General features: G+C 33.7%; 1 protein-coding gene across 3 annotated transcripts; it reads left to right on the top strand.

Moving 5' to 3' along the window:
• The first annotated feature begins 7971 nt into the window (after nt 1-7971).
• LOC117905196 (probable Ufm1-specific protease) lies at nt 7972-17205 on the top strand. Of its 3 annotated transcripts, none has more exons than XR_004649665.1 (13): nt 7972-8268; nt 8379-8747; nt 10593-10852; nt 11016-11103; nt 11245-11420; nt 12122-12212; nt 13097-13222; nt 13347-13394; nt 13485-13561; nt 15644-15732; nt 15864-15979; nt 16060-16162; nt 16624-16713. XR_004649665.1 is itself a non-coding variant. In XM_034818141.1 (13 exons), the coding sequence occupies exons 1-13, from the start codon at nt 8094-8096 to the stop codon at nt 16851-16853; spliced, it is 1791 nt and encodes a 596-aa protein (XP_034674032.1). In that variant the 5' UTR covers nt 7975-8093; the 3' UTR covers nt 16854-17205. The 3 variants fall into 3 exon arrangements, 2 of the variants coding, with proteins under 2 accessions (XP_034674032.1, XP_034674031.1); XM_034818141.1 differs by having other exon boundaries at nt 7975-8268; nt 10746-10852; nt 15864-15975; nt 16624-17205; XM_034818140.1 differs by having other exon boundaries at nt 7975-8268; nt 15864-15975; nt 16624-17205.
• The last annotated feature ends 1903 nt before the right edge of the window (nt 17206-19108 follow it).

Below are 19108 nucleotides of genomic sequence, written 5' to 3'. Positions count from 1 at the left end.
GATTTGATTTTTTTTGCTTCTTCTATAGGTAAACTATGTCTAATTTATTGGTAGCAATAGTTTGTTTTTGTAATGGGAAAATAGTGAGAACACAAACCGATGTTGATTATGTTGGGGATAGAGTTGTGGTTGAACCTATTGATGTGCCTCTTGGGATAACATATGAACAACTGTTGGAAATGATATACTTGGTCATTGACATCAATAGAGAACATTTTCAATTAATTCTTAATTGTAAGTATCCTATGAAAAGAAGGAATAAATTCCAACCTTGCCCTGTAAAGAATGATCGTGGTGTAGCTCAAATGTTAGAAATGCATAACAGGTTTGGGATGGATGAAGTTGAGTTATTTGTTGAACAAGTACCAATTGACTTACAAATGAATTCACCAATTGGTAATTGCATACCTTTGTTACTTGGTGAAAATGATGGTACTAGTAATGTTCAAAATCCATTTACTTTTGAGCATAGATCAGAAGAGGATGAGGAAGACAAAAAATGAAGACAATGTGCTGATGATAGTGTAGGAGTCGAGGATGTTCATAATGATGATAATCAGGATAGGGAAGGTAGCTTGCCTTTTTTAATTGTTCGTGAGGCTATTGAAAGAGAACAAATGAGATATGTGGCTATGGATGGGGGAGGATGTAACTTGTCAAACAATCTAGATACAGAGGATTTAGATGACCTAATTGAATAATCTCCAATGCAATATCATTTGGCACCATCACCATAGTTTGAAAATGTTGAAAACATTGGTCATATTGTGTCAAGTGATTGGACCCCATGGGGAAACACTCTCACGAGACATCCAATCGGAGAGTTCATAGTTGGCCAAATATTTAATTCGAAAGGAGATTTACAACATGTTGTAAAAATTTACTCCATTAATTCGCACCGAGAGCATATCGTTTTGTCATCCACAAAGAAATTGTTGGTCCTAAGATGCAAGAAAGTTGAACAGTCTTAATGTCCTTGGAGACTTCGTGCTATGATTGTTAAAGGGACGTCTTTATTTGAGATCAACAAGTATAGTGGCCCGCGCACATGTGTCATGAACCAAGATCATTATCAGTTAGACTCGAACCTGATAGCCGCCCATATAGAGGGAATGATTAAGACATAATTCACACTTTCAATGGCTGCCATTCAAGCAATTCGGGTATCGAATTTCATACACTAAGGCTTTGAAAGGCAAGCATAAAACATTAACTAATTTGTTTGGTGATTTCAATAAATCATATGCTAAACTGCCACATTTTTTTGGTGCCTTAAAGCAAGCAGATCCAGGATGTGTTGTAATTTCTAAAACATTTCTAGATAATATGCGAAATGAAGAGGTATTTCAACGAGTCTTTTGGGCATTTCATCATTCCATAGAGGGCTTCAAGCATTGTCGTCCTGTGCTAACTATTGATGGTACACACTTGTATGGGAAGTATAAGGGCACTGTAATGATTGTCATGGGGTGTGACGGAAACAATCAATTGTTTCCTCTCGCTTATGCATTAATTAAGAGTGAAAATGTTGATAATTGGGAATGATTTTTGGCATATATTAGAAATCGAGTAACTCAAATGAGGGGTCTTTGTGTTATCTTTGATCGTCATCCGAGCATTATGGTTGTGTTTGTTGATGTTTATCTTGGTTGGTCTGAGTGAAATGCATATCATCAAATATGTATGCGCCATCTTGCTAGCAACTTTATGACTAGCTTTAAAGACAAATGCTTGAAACAACTTTTATGTAGAGCCACCTTAGAAACTAAAGTAGAAAAGTTCAACATGCATATGGATAAAATTGGGTGAATTAATATAAACACACTCGGTTGGTTGGAGGTTATTCCCTTTGAAAAATGGGCACTATCACATGATGGAGGTCGACGATATGGCATAATGACTACGAACATGTTAGAAATGTTCAATAGTGTGCTTAAAGGGGCACAAAGCTTCCCAATCATTGCATTTGTTCAATTGACATTCTATTGAGTTAACAGTTACTTTGCTAGTCGATTTGCTTCAAGTGAAGAATACACTCCTTATGTTGATGTTAAGATTAATGCAAATGTTGTTAAGACAAGTTCTCATGAGGTTGTTTTTTATGACCACTTCCAAGGAATGTTTTATGTGAAGGCCAATAGGGGTAGTAAAAAGACATCATCTGGTGGACAAACATATTGTGTTAACCTACGTGAGCATGGATGCACATGTAGCAAAAAACTCATATATGGATTCCCATGTGGTCATATTCTAGTGGCATGTCATTTTCGTTCAATTGATTTTAGATCATTTGTTCAACATTATTATACTATGCAATCGTAGTTTAGCACTGGGGCACCACTATTTAATCCCATACACAATGAGTACGAGTGGCCGCCATATGTTGGTCTAGTTATTATGCTTGTAAATTCAATGAAATGTGTGTCAGGTGGATGACTTAAATCTACTCGTTTGCACAATGAAATGGATGTTAGAGAAGATAAAACCTCGGTTACATGTGGTTTATGCAAACAAAGTGGTCACAATCGTTGTTCTTGTCCAAATAAGAACATGAGTGTTGGGTCTTCATGATGTGTCATTGACATTGTATTTCTCCTTTAACATAGACACAAGTTCATGAATGATTTAATTGTGTTTAACTTTTCATTAGCCTTGGTTAGCTTTTGATGATGACATTACCTTATTTGTATTTTGGACAATACCTATGTTATAAGAGAGACTTTGCTGTTAATTTCAAAATTGTAATATTAACAATTATTAGTCTTACAATAGTATATCATTTGCAGATGAATATTTTGATTAATTGGGTTGTTTGTATTTTGGATAATACCCTATTTATAGGGGAGACTCTAGCAAAATTTTTAATATTTGGATGTGAACATTAGTTTATGACATTTTTTTTCATTATTGTACTTGGATATTGATATTGGTTGCAGATGGATATTTTGATTAATCAAATTCTTTGTATTTTGGAGAATACCCTATTTATAAGGAAGACTCTATCGAAATTATAATATTAACATTAGTTTATTATGACAATATAGTAATGGAGCATAGAGAGGGCAGATCCAATCCAGATCCATTAGATCACTCTATTTTAGTGCTACAGGACAGACATGGGTCTCAATAAGTGGACTATGGTCAGGTATATATGTATATATAAATATAGATGTAAATAAAAACATAATCATAAACCTTAATTAAGTTCTTATTTAATCGAAATGGTATTTTTTGTAGCTTAATCGAGTATGGACATGTCATCAACGTTTATGGAGATTCATGCGAGAGTGGGAGATGGATCCTCGTATTCGGCGATATGTGATGTAGTTTGGTTTTTATGGTGTATATCGTGTTGGACACATTTCACTAGATTGGCCATTGATCACGAGTCTTGTTGAGCAATGGTGGCCCGAGACACACACATTTCATTTACCTATTGGAGAGATGACTATTATTTTATAGGATGTAGCCATGATTCTAGGATTATGTATTCATAAGCCTCCTATCACTGGCATATGTGACATAGATTGGTCACTACTATGTTCAGAGCTTTTAGGTGTGGTCCCACCTTCATCTCAGATTAGAGGGTCAGCTATATCAACACGATGGTTGCGTAAGCAGTTCTCATATTCACCAACAGGGGTCAATGATGTTATTTTACAGTGTTATACTCGTGCTTTCATATTAGCACTATTGGGTGGAGCATTGTTCGTAGACAAGACTAGCACACATGTACAGTTATGTTACCTTCCATTGTTGAGAGACTTCACTGAGATTTCTCACTATAGTTGGGGCAGTGTAGTGTCGGCATACCTATATAGAGAGCTATGTCGTGCGGGTTAGGATAGTGTCACAGAGATTGTTGGACCTATCACACTATTACAGGTATTTCGACATAACTATCTATTCTAATTAATTGACTCACATTATTGTTGTAAGTTGTTTAATTTTGATAATGCTATCTAATTTTGTAGTTGTGGTCATGGGAGAGACTTCATGTGGGTCGACCTAATTTTGGTCGTCCTCCAGTGCCTATAGTAGTCCCACATGTACACGATGATGTGGTTGATGGTTTTCATGATTATCTATTGCCAGATGAGACACTCCTAGTCGATCCATTGGGCCACAAGTGGGGAATATCTGTCTTGGTCTCATAACCCATCACCACATGTGTTGACATTCTATCGAGATTAATTGGATGCCCAGACACAGGATTAGGTAAAGTGTTGATGCGTAAGATTACCTTTGCAACATTTTCCACCAATGTGACTAATTAATTTTTTTTAAAATTATAGGTATTATGGGAACCATATACAACATATTTGATTGCACATCTTTCGGCTATATGTCAGGCCGATGAAGAAATTTGGCGAACTATGTTACCTCTAATTTGCTTTGATATTATCGAGTGGCATAAACCAGAGCGAGTTTTACGCCAGTTTTGTATGCAACAAGGGATACCTCCACCTTGTTTGATAGATATGGAGCTACATTTAGTGGATAGGCGATGACGACATTGGTATGATTGGGCAACATTCCATGCTCAGTATATTTCTTTGGGCTACTCGTTCTGAGCGTATTACGACAACATGACTTGCTATTACTACCATGGATTTTTATGATCCATATATGCAGTGGTATCGACGTATCACGCGATGCCTAATCGCACCTATTTTGCATAGAGATCATATGAGGTTCCATAGTTTAGCTTCTGCCACTGAGTTATTAGTGAGATCATTTGAGATACAAAACCATTTTTTAATGAATGTTAAACTTAAATTATGTGCAAATGCCTCATGTTTCATTTTCTTATACAGATCACTATCGTATTGCAGATGGCTATTTTAGATGATTTGGAGGAAACTCACCAAATTGCCATTGATGTTTTGCGTGCTATAGGAGAGGATCATCATGTACACTCGACACAAGAGCCATCTACATCTTCAAGGCCATCCATGAGACCACCATCATTGATTACGCCTGTTAGGGTACCACCCATTAGAGGTCGGGAGAAAGGTGGTCGTTGAGCTGGTTAGCGACATCTACCTCTGGCATCTACTTTGGTACAACCCTCACATCCACCAGTCATATCTATCCTTCCTCTGTTTCAGCCATCTGCATCATTAGAGTCGCCACCCTCTCCCCCTAATGTATCCATACCAACCCATTCATCTCGACCTGAGACTACCATACCATCTACCCTTACCCCTGTTAAGCCATCTATATCATTAGACTTACCTTTCTTCCTTCATGTTACATCTATACAGACTTCTTCACCTCCACCCCAAACATCTATATCATTGGACACACCCCCACCTATTACAGAGTTTATTGCATCCCCACCTGTTACAGAATCTATTGCACCTCCACCTGTTACAGAGTCCATTGCACCTCTACATTTTCTTGAGGGGACAACTCATGCCGCACGATTACATGTACGGGTACCTAGAGGACATCGAGCTCCACGTGTACGTTGAGTTCTACCTCCATCAGTCTCATCTAACTCGACAGCTCATGTAGATGGTGTGTCACGGTCTATAGAAATGGAGACTTTTCAAATAACACAGATGGATACAACAAATAAGGTTATCTACTGTAGATGTTCACAATGAAAGAGAAAGATTCCATCATGTGGGATACATGGAGAGTTTTTTTCTTGTTTGTAGAACTATAATACTTTGGTTCATACATTTAAGGTTATATAAAATGTTAATTCAAATTAGTGATGTTATGTTATTCACTTGTTTCCTTGATAATTTAAACAAATAAGACTCAAATGCATCCTAAAGTCTAAATGAAAGAAATTCTAACTAAACAAATTGTTACAACCATAACCTCTTTCTTTCATATAATTAAAAAATTATACATTTTAACCAAGACATAAGTTCAAATCATACTTAATAAGGAATAACCTAAAATCATAATCATTGGCATTAATTTTCATATGAAAATGTAAAATTTTAAAATAATATAAACAATTTGTTTAGTTATTTAAAATTTTAAAAATAATATGAAAAAATAATTTTCATTAATTCATGTGATAAAATTCATAAAACAAATAAATATTTTATTTACCATAAATATATAAATTTTTATGGGAATGCATGTAGGCGGAATTATTTTCTCAAAATTTCAAGGAAAATATGAAAAAATAAAGATAAAAAATTTATATAATTTTAAAATAGTTGTAAAGAAAAAATTTATTGAGGATAATTTGTAAAAAAAAACAATAATTTTAAACTGACAATGGAAAATTGTAAAAAAATTTCCTCACTCTGAAACGAACTTTAAGGAAATTTGGTACATTGTTAATAAATTTTGGTACATCCATAATTTATACTAAAATTAAAAATAAAAAAACAAAGTTCTAAAATCTTTTTTTTTTTTAGTTAATATATGATTACATGAGTTTCCCTTGAAGATATTTGTGAAATCACAGTTAGTAATTGTGGTTTTAAAGAAAATTATAAAACCACAGTTTATGATTGTGGTTTTAAAGAAAATTGTAAAACCACCGTCTATGATTGTGGTTTTCAGGATATTTTTAAAACCACATTTACTAACTGTGGTTTTATTGTTATTATGATAAAGAATATTTTTAAAATAATATTAAAATCACAATACCATTAAAACGGGGGTGGATTAAAAATTATTTTGAACCACAATTACTAACTGTGGTTCTAAGGAAAATTGTACAACCATAGTCACCAACTGTGGTTTTTTATACTAAAAAATAAAATAAAATTCATGTGAATGCTTATGTGGATATAAAATATTACTTTGACAAATATTTTGAGATGGGTACTGTTTTTACCATTTTTTTCTACCAATGGATTATTTTGGACTTAAACTCGAGGTTGAAAGCCACATGTTCAAACATGGAATTGTCTTATCAAAACAGTTTCTTCCTCATATAAAGTTGGGATTATTTTCACGTCCCTTTCACTAACAATCCAAATGATCCAAGAAATCTTTCTAATTTTGTTCTAACTTAAATCACACGGTCCTTTACACTTGTTCCATTTTAACCAATTTTCAATTTATCATGTAGACAAATAAAACCTAAATTTATTTATTGTTTTAAATAAAAATTAAACGCTTTGCAAATATTTAGTTTTGGTTGAAAACTTTTTAATCTTGTGATATCCCGTTAGTTAGGGCACAACTTGGGCGAACTCACCAAATTCAACTCAAACTCAACTTGACGTTTGATGGGCTTGAGCAACCATTTTCAAAACTCGAATTAGGGTTAAGTTAAGTTTTTTCAACCCAAACTCAATTTGAGTGGGATTCAAGTTAAGGTTAACATGAATCCAATTTAATATTTTTATAATGTTTATAATGCAATTTATCCTATATAATATTTTTTTCTTTTTCTATTTTAAATAAAAAAATATCAAATTATATTATATCATATGTTTTTCATTAATTTTAGAAAATATATAAATTCATGTTTGTTATTTTATTGTTACCTTGAAATTTTGTCATATTTATTATTTAAATTTTGATATAAATACATTAAAATAATATCATAAATAGATTTTTGAATTATGCAACTCAACTAACCTAAGTTTAACCTAATTAGCCTAAGTCTAACTTGAACAACTCAAACTCAATCCGAACTTAGAAAAATGAGGTTGAGTTAAACTTGGGTTGAGTACTTTGAGTTAGAGTTTGAATTAGGTTGAGTTGAAGTTGATTATTTTTTAATTCGGGTTGGGTTTGAGTTAATCATCAATCCAATGAACCCACCCAAATTGTAGTTTTATCCTTGGTGATTGGAATTTTAAACCAAATAAAAATTATAATCCATATTATTATTTTTTTTTAATTTTCTAAAATGATAAGAAATCATGAAAGTTTTACATTTGAGTTTGGACACTATTCAATAAAGGAACTAGGATAACCTCATCCATCCGCAGCAGGGTGATTCCACTCCTGGTGTCGAAAGTAAAATTCCCCCACCCAAACAACCTAGAAGCCCATTTTACAGGCAACTATCCTCGGTTCGGGGGATGCTCCCCCTGCGTCCAAACACCCACCTACCGAGTCTATAGGAGACCCTGAGAGTGAGAGGTGAGAAGGATCGAAGCATGGAGAAGACCAGCGTACGAGTTCTGTGCCCTAAGCTCCTGATCATCAGAAACGTTTCGGGGCTCCAATGGCTTATCGGATCCCCATTTTTTCCTCAATTCACTATCGTCTCCACTCTCACATGCATTCACACTCTCGGCGACTCAACTTCTCCGGATTACAACACGGAATCTGGTGAGTTTCCGTTTGTTTCCCTGGAAAATTAAGATTCACTCCGATTTTATAATTATTGTTGCTGTTGTTGTTGTTTTGTTTGGTTGATATTTTTTAAATAATGTGAGCAGAGGATCTTCGGACGTTGCTGTTGAGAGGATTCCATGTCATTGGAGCATTAGTTGTTGGAAGCAAATGTGATTTGGAGCGGGTTGCCGGTGAGGCTGCCGATGCCTCACGCAGAATGAGGAAGTTTCTCTACGGTGACGAATATGGAGGAAAATTAGGAAATCAAGATTTGATTGGGGCAATTGCAGATTCAGAAAGTGGGGAAATTCACTTTTTCGTGTCAAGAGGGGAGAATCCGACTGGCCTTGAGTGCGTTCGTTCTGTTATTTATGAAGATGACTCTGGAAAGTATGTTTGGGATACTGGTTGTCTACTCCATTGTGTGCTTCCGATTAAGTTGCCGTTCTACTTTCCGGTGAATAGTCCATCCGGTGAGTTCTTCGTTGTTGTCACATTCTATGGATTTAGCATTCAGAGTTTGTATGTGATGGTTAATAGTTAAATGGTTTCTGACTTTATAGTGCAACATTGAAGCTTATAGAATTTTAAAGCTTAGGACTTTCTGTTGAATGAACCATAGGCTGATGTGAAAATCTTGTACCCCAATTCAAATAAAGATACTGGCATATAAGCAAATCAATAAGTGGGCTTAGGAGTAATTTAGAATTGCCCCTAGTAGAGACAAATATTGATTATGAGGAAATAAGAGAACTGAAAGCACTAAATTTCACCTTGGTGAAGAAGATATTCTACTTCTGTGGAGACTTGAACCCCAATGTGGGGGGCAACCCAACAGATTGTACCGATTAAGCTAGTAGGTATGTGCTTTTATTCAAATTAGATAAGGTAATGACAGACTCTCTAGTTGATTAGAGACAGATAAGATAACATGCCAACAGTTTTATAAATACATGAGTCCCATCTTGCTGGGAGCTTGTATATGCTGTTATTTAGGTGCAAGGATTTTGGAGGATTGACCCATTGTTTTGAAGATGAATCATCTGGTTTTGGTTTAATCATATATTTTTTGTTTTGGAGCATAACAATGTCTGATGCCTTCAAGAGTAAACCATAAATTCAGTAGAGCATAAATATAATGTCCTTTTTTGAAGAGTAAATTGTAAATTCAACGGGAAAATATTAATAATTCGAATCTCACCTAAATAACTATGCAGGCAGCACATTCTTCTCTGGGGTTGCTTGTTTAAGAGCAGTTATGTCCACTTGTCTGTAATATTATGACCTTTTATAGAGTGTAATTGTAAATTCAATGAAAGGGGAATGGTTCAACTCTCTCCCAAACATCTTTACAGCCATGGGTCATTCACCCCTGTGGTTAATTGGTTGAGGGTTGTCACTATGGTAGACTGCCTAACTTGTTAATGTCTCTTATAATCCTGCTGATGAATTGTAAAACCATAATGAAGCAGCTTTAGTAGCATGATTGGAATTGGAGACTTATATGCAAGAATCTTTGCTTGATTAAATGTAGAAAGGTAGCATATTTTACATGAGAGCAGTGATTGCTAACTCTCAGACGTCAGGGATGATATTCACTGACAGTTCAGAGTAAAAATGGGAGTGGGAAAATCTCATATATAAAAAAACGGGAGCAGGAAAATCACATATATGAATAGAGACCAATGTTTTAAATGATGCTGATACTAATTAGTTTTCTTTTCTCATAGTTCAGGGGGGGCTCTCTAGCTATACAGAAGTTGAAAAATTCTTTTGTTTGTAACTTGTGGAGTTGGGCTAGGGTGTATATGGGAGAGGAGTCCTCTTCGTTTTTAGGTTTTTTGGAATGGCTTGCCGTTCCTTAAGGGATGGTGAGTGTTTTGTTCATGTGTTTTTGCTTAGGCTGCTATGTATACTTCCTGTATGCTTTGTGGCTTTCTGGCCCTTAATATATTTGCGCTCACTTATCAAAAAAAATAGTTCATAAATCTCGAATAAAGCTGGTGGTGCTAATCATGTTTTAACTATGGTTGTATTCACCCTTCTTGTATGACTGTTAACACTGTCAATTAGTGACACAGACACAGACAAAACAAACACAAAGTTAATCCTCAACTTTGTACAGGTTTTTGTGTATATTTTTATTTCAGGTTCATGTTGATTTGATTTGCAAGTATATTTTTTACAGGAAGTTTTGCAAGTATAGGTATTTTTGGATTCATAACTTCACCTATTCTTCATTTTGTTCAGGTTTTTGTCTGCATATTACATTTTGGAGATGTATTTTAATGTTTAAGTAACTTGTTAGTGCTTCTCAGATGCAGGAGAGATGTATCTGCGTGCAACTGATGTGATTATTGATAAGTTAAAAGATTCGGATGTCACATATATGGTAGAAACATTAAATGAAACATCTGTAGAAGCACCTGGGCCTGTCATTCTTCATGGTGCAAAATTGGATTTTCATGCAGATCTCTTTGATGTCAATCGATTTGGTGACAGCAGTCAAGGATCTGGTGCAAAGTCTTTTCCGTGCTCATATTTTTGTTCAAAAAATAAAGCTGTCTTTTCTGTGGAGGTATGTAAAATTTATATTAGATTATTGAGGTGTTATTTTGCATATTGCTCAGAATATTTAAAATTTGGTATAATTGATTTATATTAATTCCATCATTCCATGATTTATCTAAATATTAAAATGACAGCTGGCATTCATTTTCGTAAAAAATTCCTTTGCTTAGCATGCAGATATAATTCAAGTAAGTCTACTGCTTAATAAGTCAAGAACTTCTTCAAAATCTGCTGCACCTATTGCAGAATATGTTCCAGGTATTGACTTCATGTTAACTCATGTCGAACCCATCCCCAGATTCATTCAATATATGTAAATAATCTTTTTTCATAACAGCATTACAACAGATGCAATCTCTTTTAACTCATCTTAACCACAACTAACATGTGTGCTTTCAGCTTCAGAGCAAACCAAACTTTTGGTTGTAGATTACAAGCTAGAAGTGCTTTGTTACGCAGCAAAGGATCTTCCAGTGACTTATGCAGTTTCTAAGTTAGTCGTCCCTGGCTTAGTCGACCAATTAAATTCAATAAAGAACACAATATTGCCCAACCTCCTAACACAACATCTTCAGGTAGGATTATCTGTTTCATATATACTACTACTATATCTGGGTTGTTATGAAGAAAATAATAATCTTCTCTTTCTCTCTCTCTGAGTACATGCACATGAACACATATATCAGTTCTAGAGCTAAAGATGTTCTATAGGTGCAAGTAAAAGAATGAAAAAATTGAATTGAGAACAAAATTGTCACACAGGATTCACATGGACACACATTACAGTGCCAAAGCTGAAGATGTTTTCTGGTTGAAACTAAAATAATGAAAAAAGTGAATTTAGAACATGAGAATTCATTGACACTGGATTCCTAGCATAGGTAACTCCCCTTTCCCAACAACCAAACCACACCATCCCCAGGCTCCCTGTGGTCAGCTTATATGATCAATTGCATAGTCAACATTTGTCCAGCCCCACTATGCTAGGGAGCAAAAGTTTCTTTAGGCATAGTGCCCTAATAGTCTTTTTTATACATGCTTTTCTAAATTTACATTTTCTTCATCCATTATTGTGGTTATTACTGGAAAGAGAGAAAAAAACCCTCAACTCTTTTAGTGGCAGGAAAATATAATATTTTATAACATCTTGATTCTGGTCACTTTGTGATATTTCCATTTCTTCCCATTATACAATTATTATTATGACTTGGAAAAAAAAAATTCTTAGTACTTTATTATTTTCTGCAAACAATTGATAATTCTATCACATTTGCAGCTACATCCATACCACTTCTGTCCTCCTGGGTTTTTGCATCCAATAACAGTTATATATGAACTCAGTTATGGGGAGACAGAAATGAAGCAAGGTAAGCAGAGTTTAAATTAATTTTGACGCATAAAATATATCAAAAACCATGTACTTATCATGAATGGAGAATGATGAGAAGGCTTTACAAAGTCTCTTGAGTAGCATTGAGTTCTTCTCTATCAACTGATATGGATTGTTTTAATTTTTCCTGTACTCAGGTTGCATATCTACAATTTAAAGTACTGTACCTTATGACCTCCTTTCTGAGCCATCATGGATCTTTTATGCTACTTCAATTGACAAGCAAAGAATAGCTTATTGTTGCAGAACAATCTTTGCTCCTTTTACTTATTAGCAAGGAAATGCAAGCTTGTGTCTCTTTGAAGTTTGCATTAATGCCTTTGAATATCTGTTGGGTTAATGCTTAAACAGGGCTTCTCTAGCTATGGGGGTAGAAATTAGATAAAGTATTATGGTATCGAAATCAGTTCACTTGGTGCATGCACTTAAAAATTCTACTAATGAAACTACCTGACATTAATTGGCTGCTTGTATGTTCCATAAATATGCAGCTTTAAATCTTGGGCACTTTAGACATTTGATTTTGGAACTTTTAGAGGCTTCTTGTAGTTTATCCTTTCCCTAGTAGTTGAAAGTTTCTATCCTTGATTGAAATTGTCTTACTTGGAAGTAGTTCACTTGATATTCCCTAACTAGGATGGGGTGAAAATAAGTTGAAAAATAAGTAAAATCCATCAGTCGGTTCTGAAAGTTGTGATAGATTAAATTTCTTCATTATTCTCTATTTTCTAGTGAAATCTGAAAGTTTTATGGACTAGAAAAGCATTGGAATAAAGAAGACAACTTATCTCAGGAATAACATTCTTTAACTTAAGTTGAATTTTAATTTTCTTACAGTTTAATATAGCTTGTTCTTTGCAGTTGAAGTTAGAAGATCCCTACATTCGAGGCTGGGATTACCATTTGATCGTCCTCTCCTACGAATTGCTAATGCCCTAAATTTATCTACAACCAAAGATAGTGCAAAGAGCAATTCAATAAGAAAGGGTAACCATTTAGCTTATATCAGGCAATTCTATCTTTAAGTCAGTGGATGGAATTTAATATATGTTTTTCCTCTTTCTGTTATTAGATGCAAACTCTATTGACACATTGATATTGTTAATATCAGGTTCTTCTTTGCTTAGAGATGTACATGTTGGGATTCCTAGCAGTGGGGGTCAGTGGTTGATGTAGATGCTTAATTTTTCTTTCTTTTATCTTCCTTCTCCCATATGTATTTTCATGAAAAGCATGGTGTTTTGTGCAGTTTCTGGAGGTGTTGTCTCTTTGGTTCAGGGTTCTTATGAATACCATCATTACCTTCAAGATGGCTTTGATGATTCGGTATGTCTCGTTCCAAGTATATATAGTTATTGTTTTAAAAAGCTAAAAGTCAGTCTTGACGTGTTTTTGCCAAGTGACGTGAGGTGTAAGCCTTGAGGTGGAATAAGCGTAAGCCTCAACCTAAACAAATAAATAAAGAATAAAAAAGAAAATAAAAATTCAAAAATAGAAAAATACTAATAAAATCACATGGAAATTTGATAACAATAACAAAAACCATAAAATTCATAATAACAAATCAAAATTGTTCGTCATTGTCATTAGTTTTCAAATTTGGCTCAACCTTCTCTTCTAAAATCCAATTCTTTCTTATAGCTTCATCAAATGATCTTTAGCGCATCATCTCTATCACTGTTTGGATCGTCAAAGGAATCATAATCATATTGAATTACTGTGTTATCCCCCCATTAGTGTTGATATTCACTCATTCTTCTACATCCATTAATTGCAACAACCTTTTGCTTTTATCTATCAATAATAAGATAATGATTGTGTATGAGGTCAAACACTACAGCAGCCAGTGACTCGTTTATTTCTTATTATCAATATCTTTTTTCCCTCTTCATTTAAAGGGTTAATAGTAAAGCCAACTGAGCTCTTATTCTATAAAAGGTTTACCCCTAGTCTTGGACCTGGGATAAAAATTTATAAAAGCTATAAAAACCTCATAAAAGAACAAAGCCCATTCAAACCATTGATATATATCAATAGTTTTCAAAGGCTTTAAACCCATTAAAACCCTTGGCTCGATAGTCTCAAGGCTGTACGCTTCAATAGGGTGAGGCTTAAGCCTCAATTACTCTATATTGAAGGGTATGACCCCAAGGCTAATTTGCAAACTCTTGCCTTGAGGCTCTCAATAGCCTTTTAAAACACTGTTTATAGTAATATCCTTTTAAGATGGAGTTCAGCCTTTGATGGTCATTTAATACGAATTCAAAAAATTACAATCTCGTGTAGCTCTTATCAGGTGGTATGTTCATATGTTAAATTTTGCTAGGTTTTTAGATGCTTTACTACAGTATACTCTCTTGAAAATTTTGGTATGCATATGTTTAGGGAATTGCAATAGCTACATCATGGGCTGTTAAAATAGTTCATTTTTACTAGGTCACATTTAGGCTATGTTTGGTTCCCGGAAAGTATTAAGTTAAGAAAAAAAAATGTCAGGGAAAATGATTTTCTCATGTTTGATTTTATTATGAAAAATATTGAAGAAAATCAAATACAATTAAAATTAGTAAGAAACTTATATATTTTTAAATTATTTAATCTTTAGATAAAAGGGGTTAAATAAGTTAAATGAGTTTGAATTAGGATCTAGAAATAATTTATTGGTTTTAAATCTATTTTTTTATTTTCCTTCATTTTTTCTTTCCTACTACTTTTGTTCTCTATTTTCATTCCTTCACATTTTCCCTCAAACTTTCCTGGAACCAAATATAGCCTTAATAATCAGGAACCGGTGTGCTTTGCCTACAGATTGCCCTTAAGCGCTTTTGATGTTATGAAATTTTCATCAGTCGCCTGGGGTTCAGGTTTTTTAAAAAAGCTGGGTCTATTGGGTTAACATTGTTAGTTACTGCAAAATCCTAGATATCTTGTCTTTGATGATTTCTGGATTGGTTATGAGCTCAAAAAGGGCCTTCTGGATGATTAGATCATCATTTTTATCCACCTCAGCTTCTCACTGTTTTTGTCTTGCGTAGCTGTTTTTCTTCCATTCTGTCCCTGGGTTCAGGCTTTGAATGACACATTATTGTCAATGTATCATCTTTAGTATTTGAATTTTTTTTGAGAAGTCAAAATAGTATTTCCATTCTTACTGGAAAAGAAAAAGAAAAGGATAAAACATTTGTTATTTGAAATTTTTTGACAAATCAAAATAGTATTTCCATTCTTGCTGGAGAGGAGAAGAAAAGGATATGACATTTGATGTCTGATATTTTCAGAAAGTATAGTGTTGTTGTGTTTGGAAACATTAAAATGTTGCTGCATTTGAATGTTTTTTTCCGTGCATATGATTTGCCCATGCAACTCTATGTCCTGAATACACTGACCATTCAATATTTCATTTGGTAGGGCTGGGGTTGTGCTTACCGTTCACTGCAAACCATTGTTTCTTGGTTCAGATGCCAACACTACTCATCCATTGAGGTTCCTTCACACCGGTATAAACTTTCATATGTCTCAATTGTTTTATCATCACCATGCGAATCTGTACTTGGTCCTTACCTATGTTATATAGGTGTAGTTAGTGTCATGTAAGTTCATCTGACAGCTAAAATGCTTCATTTCTCAGGGAAATACAACAGGCTCTTGTGGAGATTGGAGATAAGGATCCTTCTTTTGTCGGTTCACGTGAATGGATTGGTGCCATTGAATTAAGCTTTGTTTTGGACAAACTTCTGGGTGTAAGTATGTGACTGCAGTGGAAAATCGTTATTCAAGCCAGATGCATTTGTGATTTTGATAGAATAAGTTGCTGTTGTGAGCAGGTCAGTTGCAAAGTCATAAATGTAAGATCTGGAGCTGAGCTTCCTGAAAAATGTCGAGAACTGGCTTTGCATTTTGAGAACCAAGGAACACCCATCATGATTGGTGAGTAGGTCCAGCTGTGCTATTTTTCTTTTTCTTCACATCTGCCTTGCATTTATGGATTTTCTTTTGGAGTAAAAACATCTTCTAGCATTTTCATGATCACTTAGACTATGTTTGATTCCTGGAAAGTAAGGAAAGTAAAAAAAAATTCTGAGGAAAATCATATTCTCATGTTTGGTTTTACCATGGAAAACATGAAAGAAAATCAAATATAATTAGAATTAATTAAAGATAATCTTTAAATAGAAGGGTTAAAACAAGTCATATGAATTTGAAGTAGCATATAAAAATATTTTATTAACTTTAAAAATATTTTTTGTTTTTCCTTTTACTTTTCTTCATTATTTTCTTTTCTTTGCATTGTCTGAGAACCAAACATGACCTTATTATGTGTAGGCCCTTCAGAAGGTCCTGAGATTCTGTGTTAAGGGATTTTATTAGTTTTGCATATAAATATGCAGGTGGTGGTGTTCTTGCATATACCCTGCTGGGAGTTGATTACAATGAATCCAGTGGAGATTGTGCATTTCTAATTCTTGACCCCCACTACACTGGCAACGATGATCTGAAGAAGATTGTGAGCGGTGGTTGGTGTGGGTGGAAAAAAGCCGTTGATAGCCGGGGCAAGAATTTCTTCTTACATGATAAGTTTTACAATCTACTACTTCCACAGAGGCCCAACATGGTTTAACTATTCCAGTTTAAGAATGTGAACCAGCATCTTTACTTTCTGAACCCCTCTAGATAGGAAAGAGCCATCTATTCTCACCAAGCTACTTCCAATGAAGAATGCCGGATTCAAGTCAAAGTGAGGGTAAAATCTAGAACACCCGATCATATACACCTACTCAACTTCCCGGCAGACGATAGAATTTTGTTTTTAAACCCTTTTTTTTTTTTTTTTAATCTCTACTCCTTTGTCTTTTTATTTTCTTTTCTTTTCTTTTTTTATTTTCTTATTCTTGAATTATTACTACCGTAGTAAAATTTATACAACAAAAGTTACTTCAAAAACTTTGTGATATGATAATATTTTAAAACCATGGGAAGTTGGTACAATAGAAATTTCTTAAGTTTCTAGTAATTCAATTCATTGATTATAATCTTTCATTAAAATATTATGAAATAATTATATAATTATTTGCCTGAATCAAAACAAAATTAAGTGTAAGAAGAAATCACCATTTAAATAAAGGTTACAAGTTTTAAAATAAAATTCACACAAGCAAAAGGAAAAAAAAAAATTGAATCCTAGTGCAAATTAAAATTATAAAATGTAAGATCTCAAAATTTATCTTATCTCCATTTCCTCAGCATCCAAACAAATTTCAAGTTATGAAGTTCTATCAATTCTCAATACCAATGTTTTATCAAAATGTGGTTATTTAGAGCATAAAAAGCCCTAATGCTTTCAAAAACTCAATAATAGTGATGTTGAAATTGTAAAAATTTCTAAAAATCATTTTCTCAACTTTGATAAAAGAGTTTCAATGAAGGTTTGAAATTTCCGGATTTATCAATTGAATATCATTGATATTTCATTTATCAACGGGTTGACACTATCTATCAATATTTCTCAATGTATCTATAAAAACAAATTATTGATATTTCCGTTAAAATTGATATTTTCATTACTAGGGAAGAATATGATACAAACTACTCAAAGAGAAAATCATATAAAATTCATTGTAATGACCCGCACCCAACCATGTAGATATTGTCCGCTTTGGGTTCAAGTGGGTTCTCACAGCTTTAAAACACGTCTACTTGGTTAAGAGGAGCTTATACATATATAGCGTCAGTATCTTTCTCCCCTATCCGATGTGGGACATTACAAACCCCTCTCCCCCCATGCAGACACAATGAGGATGGGATTGCGAAGTCAAATAGATAAACACCCCTTACAAAGCCAAACAAACCCCCACATCGGGGTCGGGGATCGACTCTGATACCATTTGTAACGACCCGCACCCAACCATGTAGATATTGTCCGCTTTGGGCCCAAGGGGACCCTCACGGCTTTAAAACATGTCTACTTGGTTAAGAAGAGTCTCTACATATATAGCGTCAGAATCTTTCTCCCTTGATGTAATGCCCAAGTTTTTTTTAGGGGTAATTTAGGAAATTATTAATTTAATAAAATGGAAGAGGGTTAAAAATGTAATTTTACGAATAAATACCCTAGGTATAAATTATAAATTTTATTCTTCCTGTTCTTTTCTGAATAGCATTCATGTTCGTAGAATTCCAGAGAATGTAAGATTGGAGTCGAATTTCAGGATTTGAAGAACATATCTCTATAGGTAAGATTTTAACCCCTAGTTTAATATTTTAGATTCATTGGTTAATTTCAAACACATTAGATATCTTTTGGAAAACCCAAATCTAGATTAGGGTTAGTTTTTTTTTTTTTTTAATTCGTTTTAATATCAAAATAATGAAAATTTAAGATTTTGATTTATTGTTGGAATTTGGGAGATCTTAAGTTTTTTTAGATGAAAAAAAATTCCTTGGAAGGTTTTGATTTTAGGCTAGGGTTAATTTTATTACAAAAAAAATAATAAATAAATATATTGTTATTTGTGGCTGAATGGATTAGAAAATATTAAAAAATACATAAATAAATAATAAAAAAAAAATGAAGACAACGAGTGTGCACTGGAAGATAGAAGAATTGTAGAAAAGAAAAAAAAGTTGCATGTGTGTGGGAATGAAAGATAGAGGAAGGAGGAAATTAATAATATTTATAATAATAAAAGGCATGCATGTGGAGTGTGTGAGTGAGTGGATGGTATGTACATATTTATATATATATATATATATATATATATATATATATATATATATATATATATATATATATATATATATATATTACAATGGTAGTTGTGTTTGGAAAATATGAAAGTGGTAGAATAAACTATGTATAAATAAACAAGGTGAAAT

The sequence above is a fragment of the Vitis riparia genome, chromosome 17 (genome assembly GCF_004353265.1).
Source record: "Vitis riparia cultivar Riparia Gloire de Montpellier isolate 1030 chromosome 17, EGFV_Vit.rip_1.0, whole genome shotgun sequence".
Lineage (NCBI taxonomy): Eukaryota > Viridiplantae > Streptophyta > Magnoliopsida > Vitales > Vitaceae > Vitis > Vitis riparia.
Note: the sequence above shows the minus strand (reverse complement) of the source record. Positions and strands in the feature narration are given on the sequence as shown.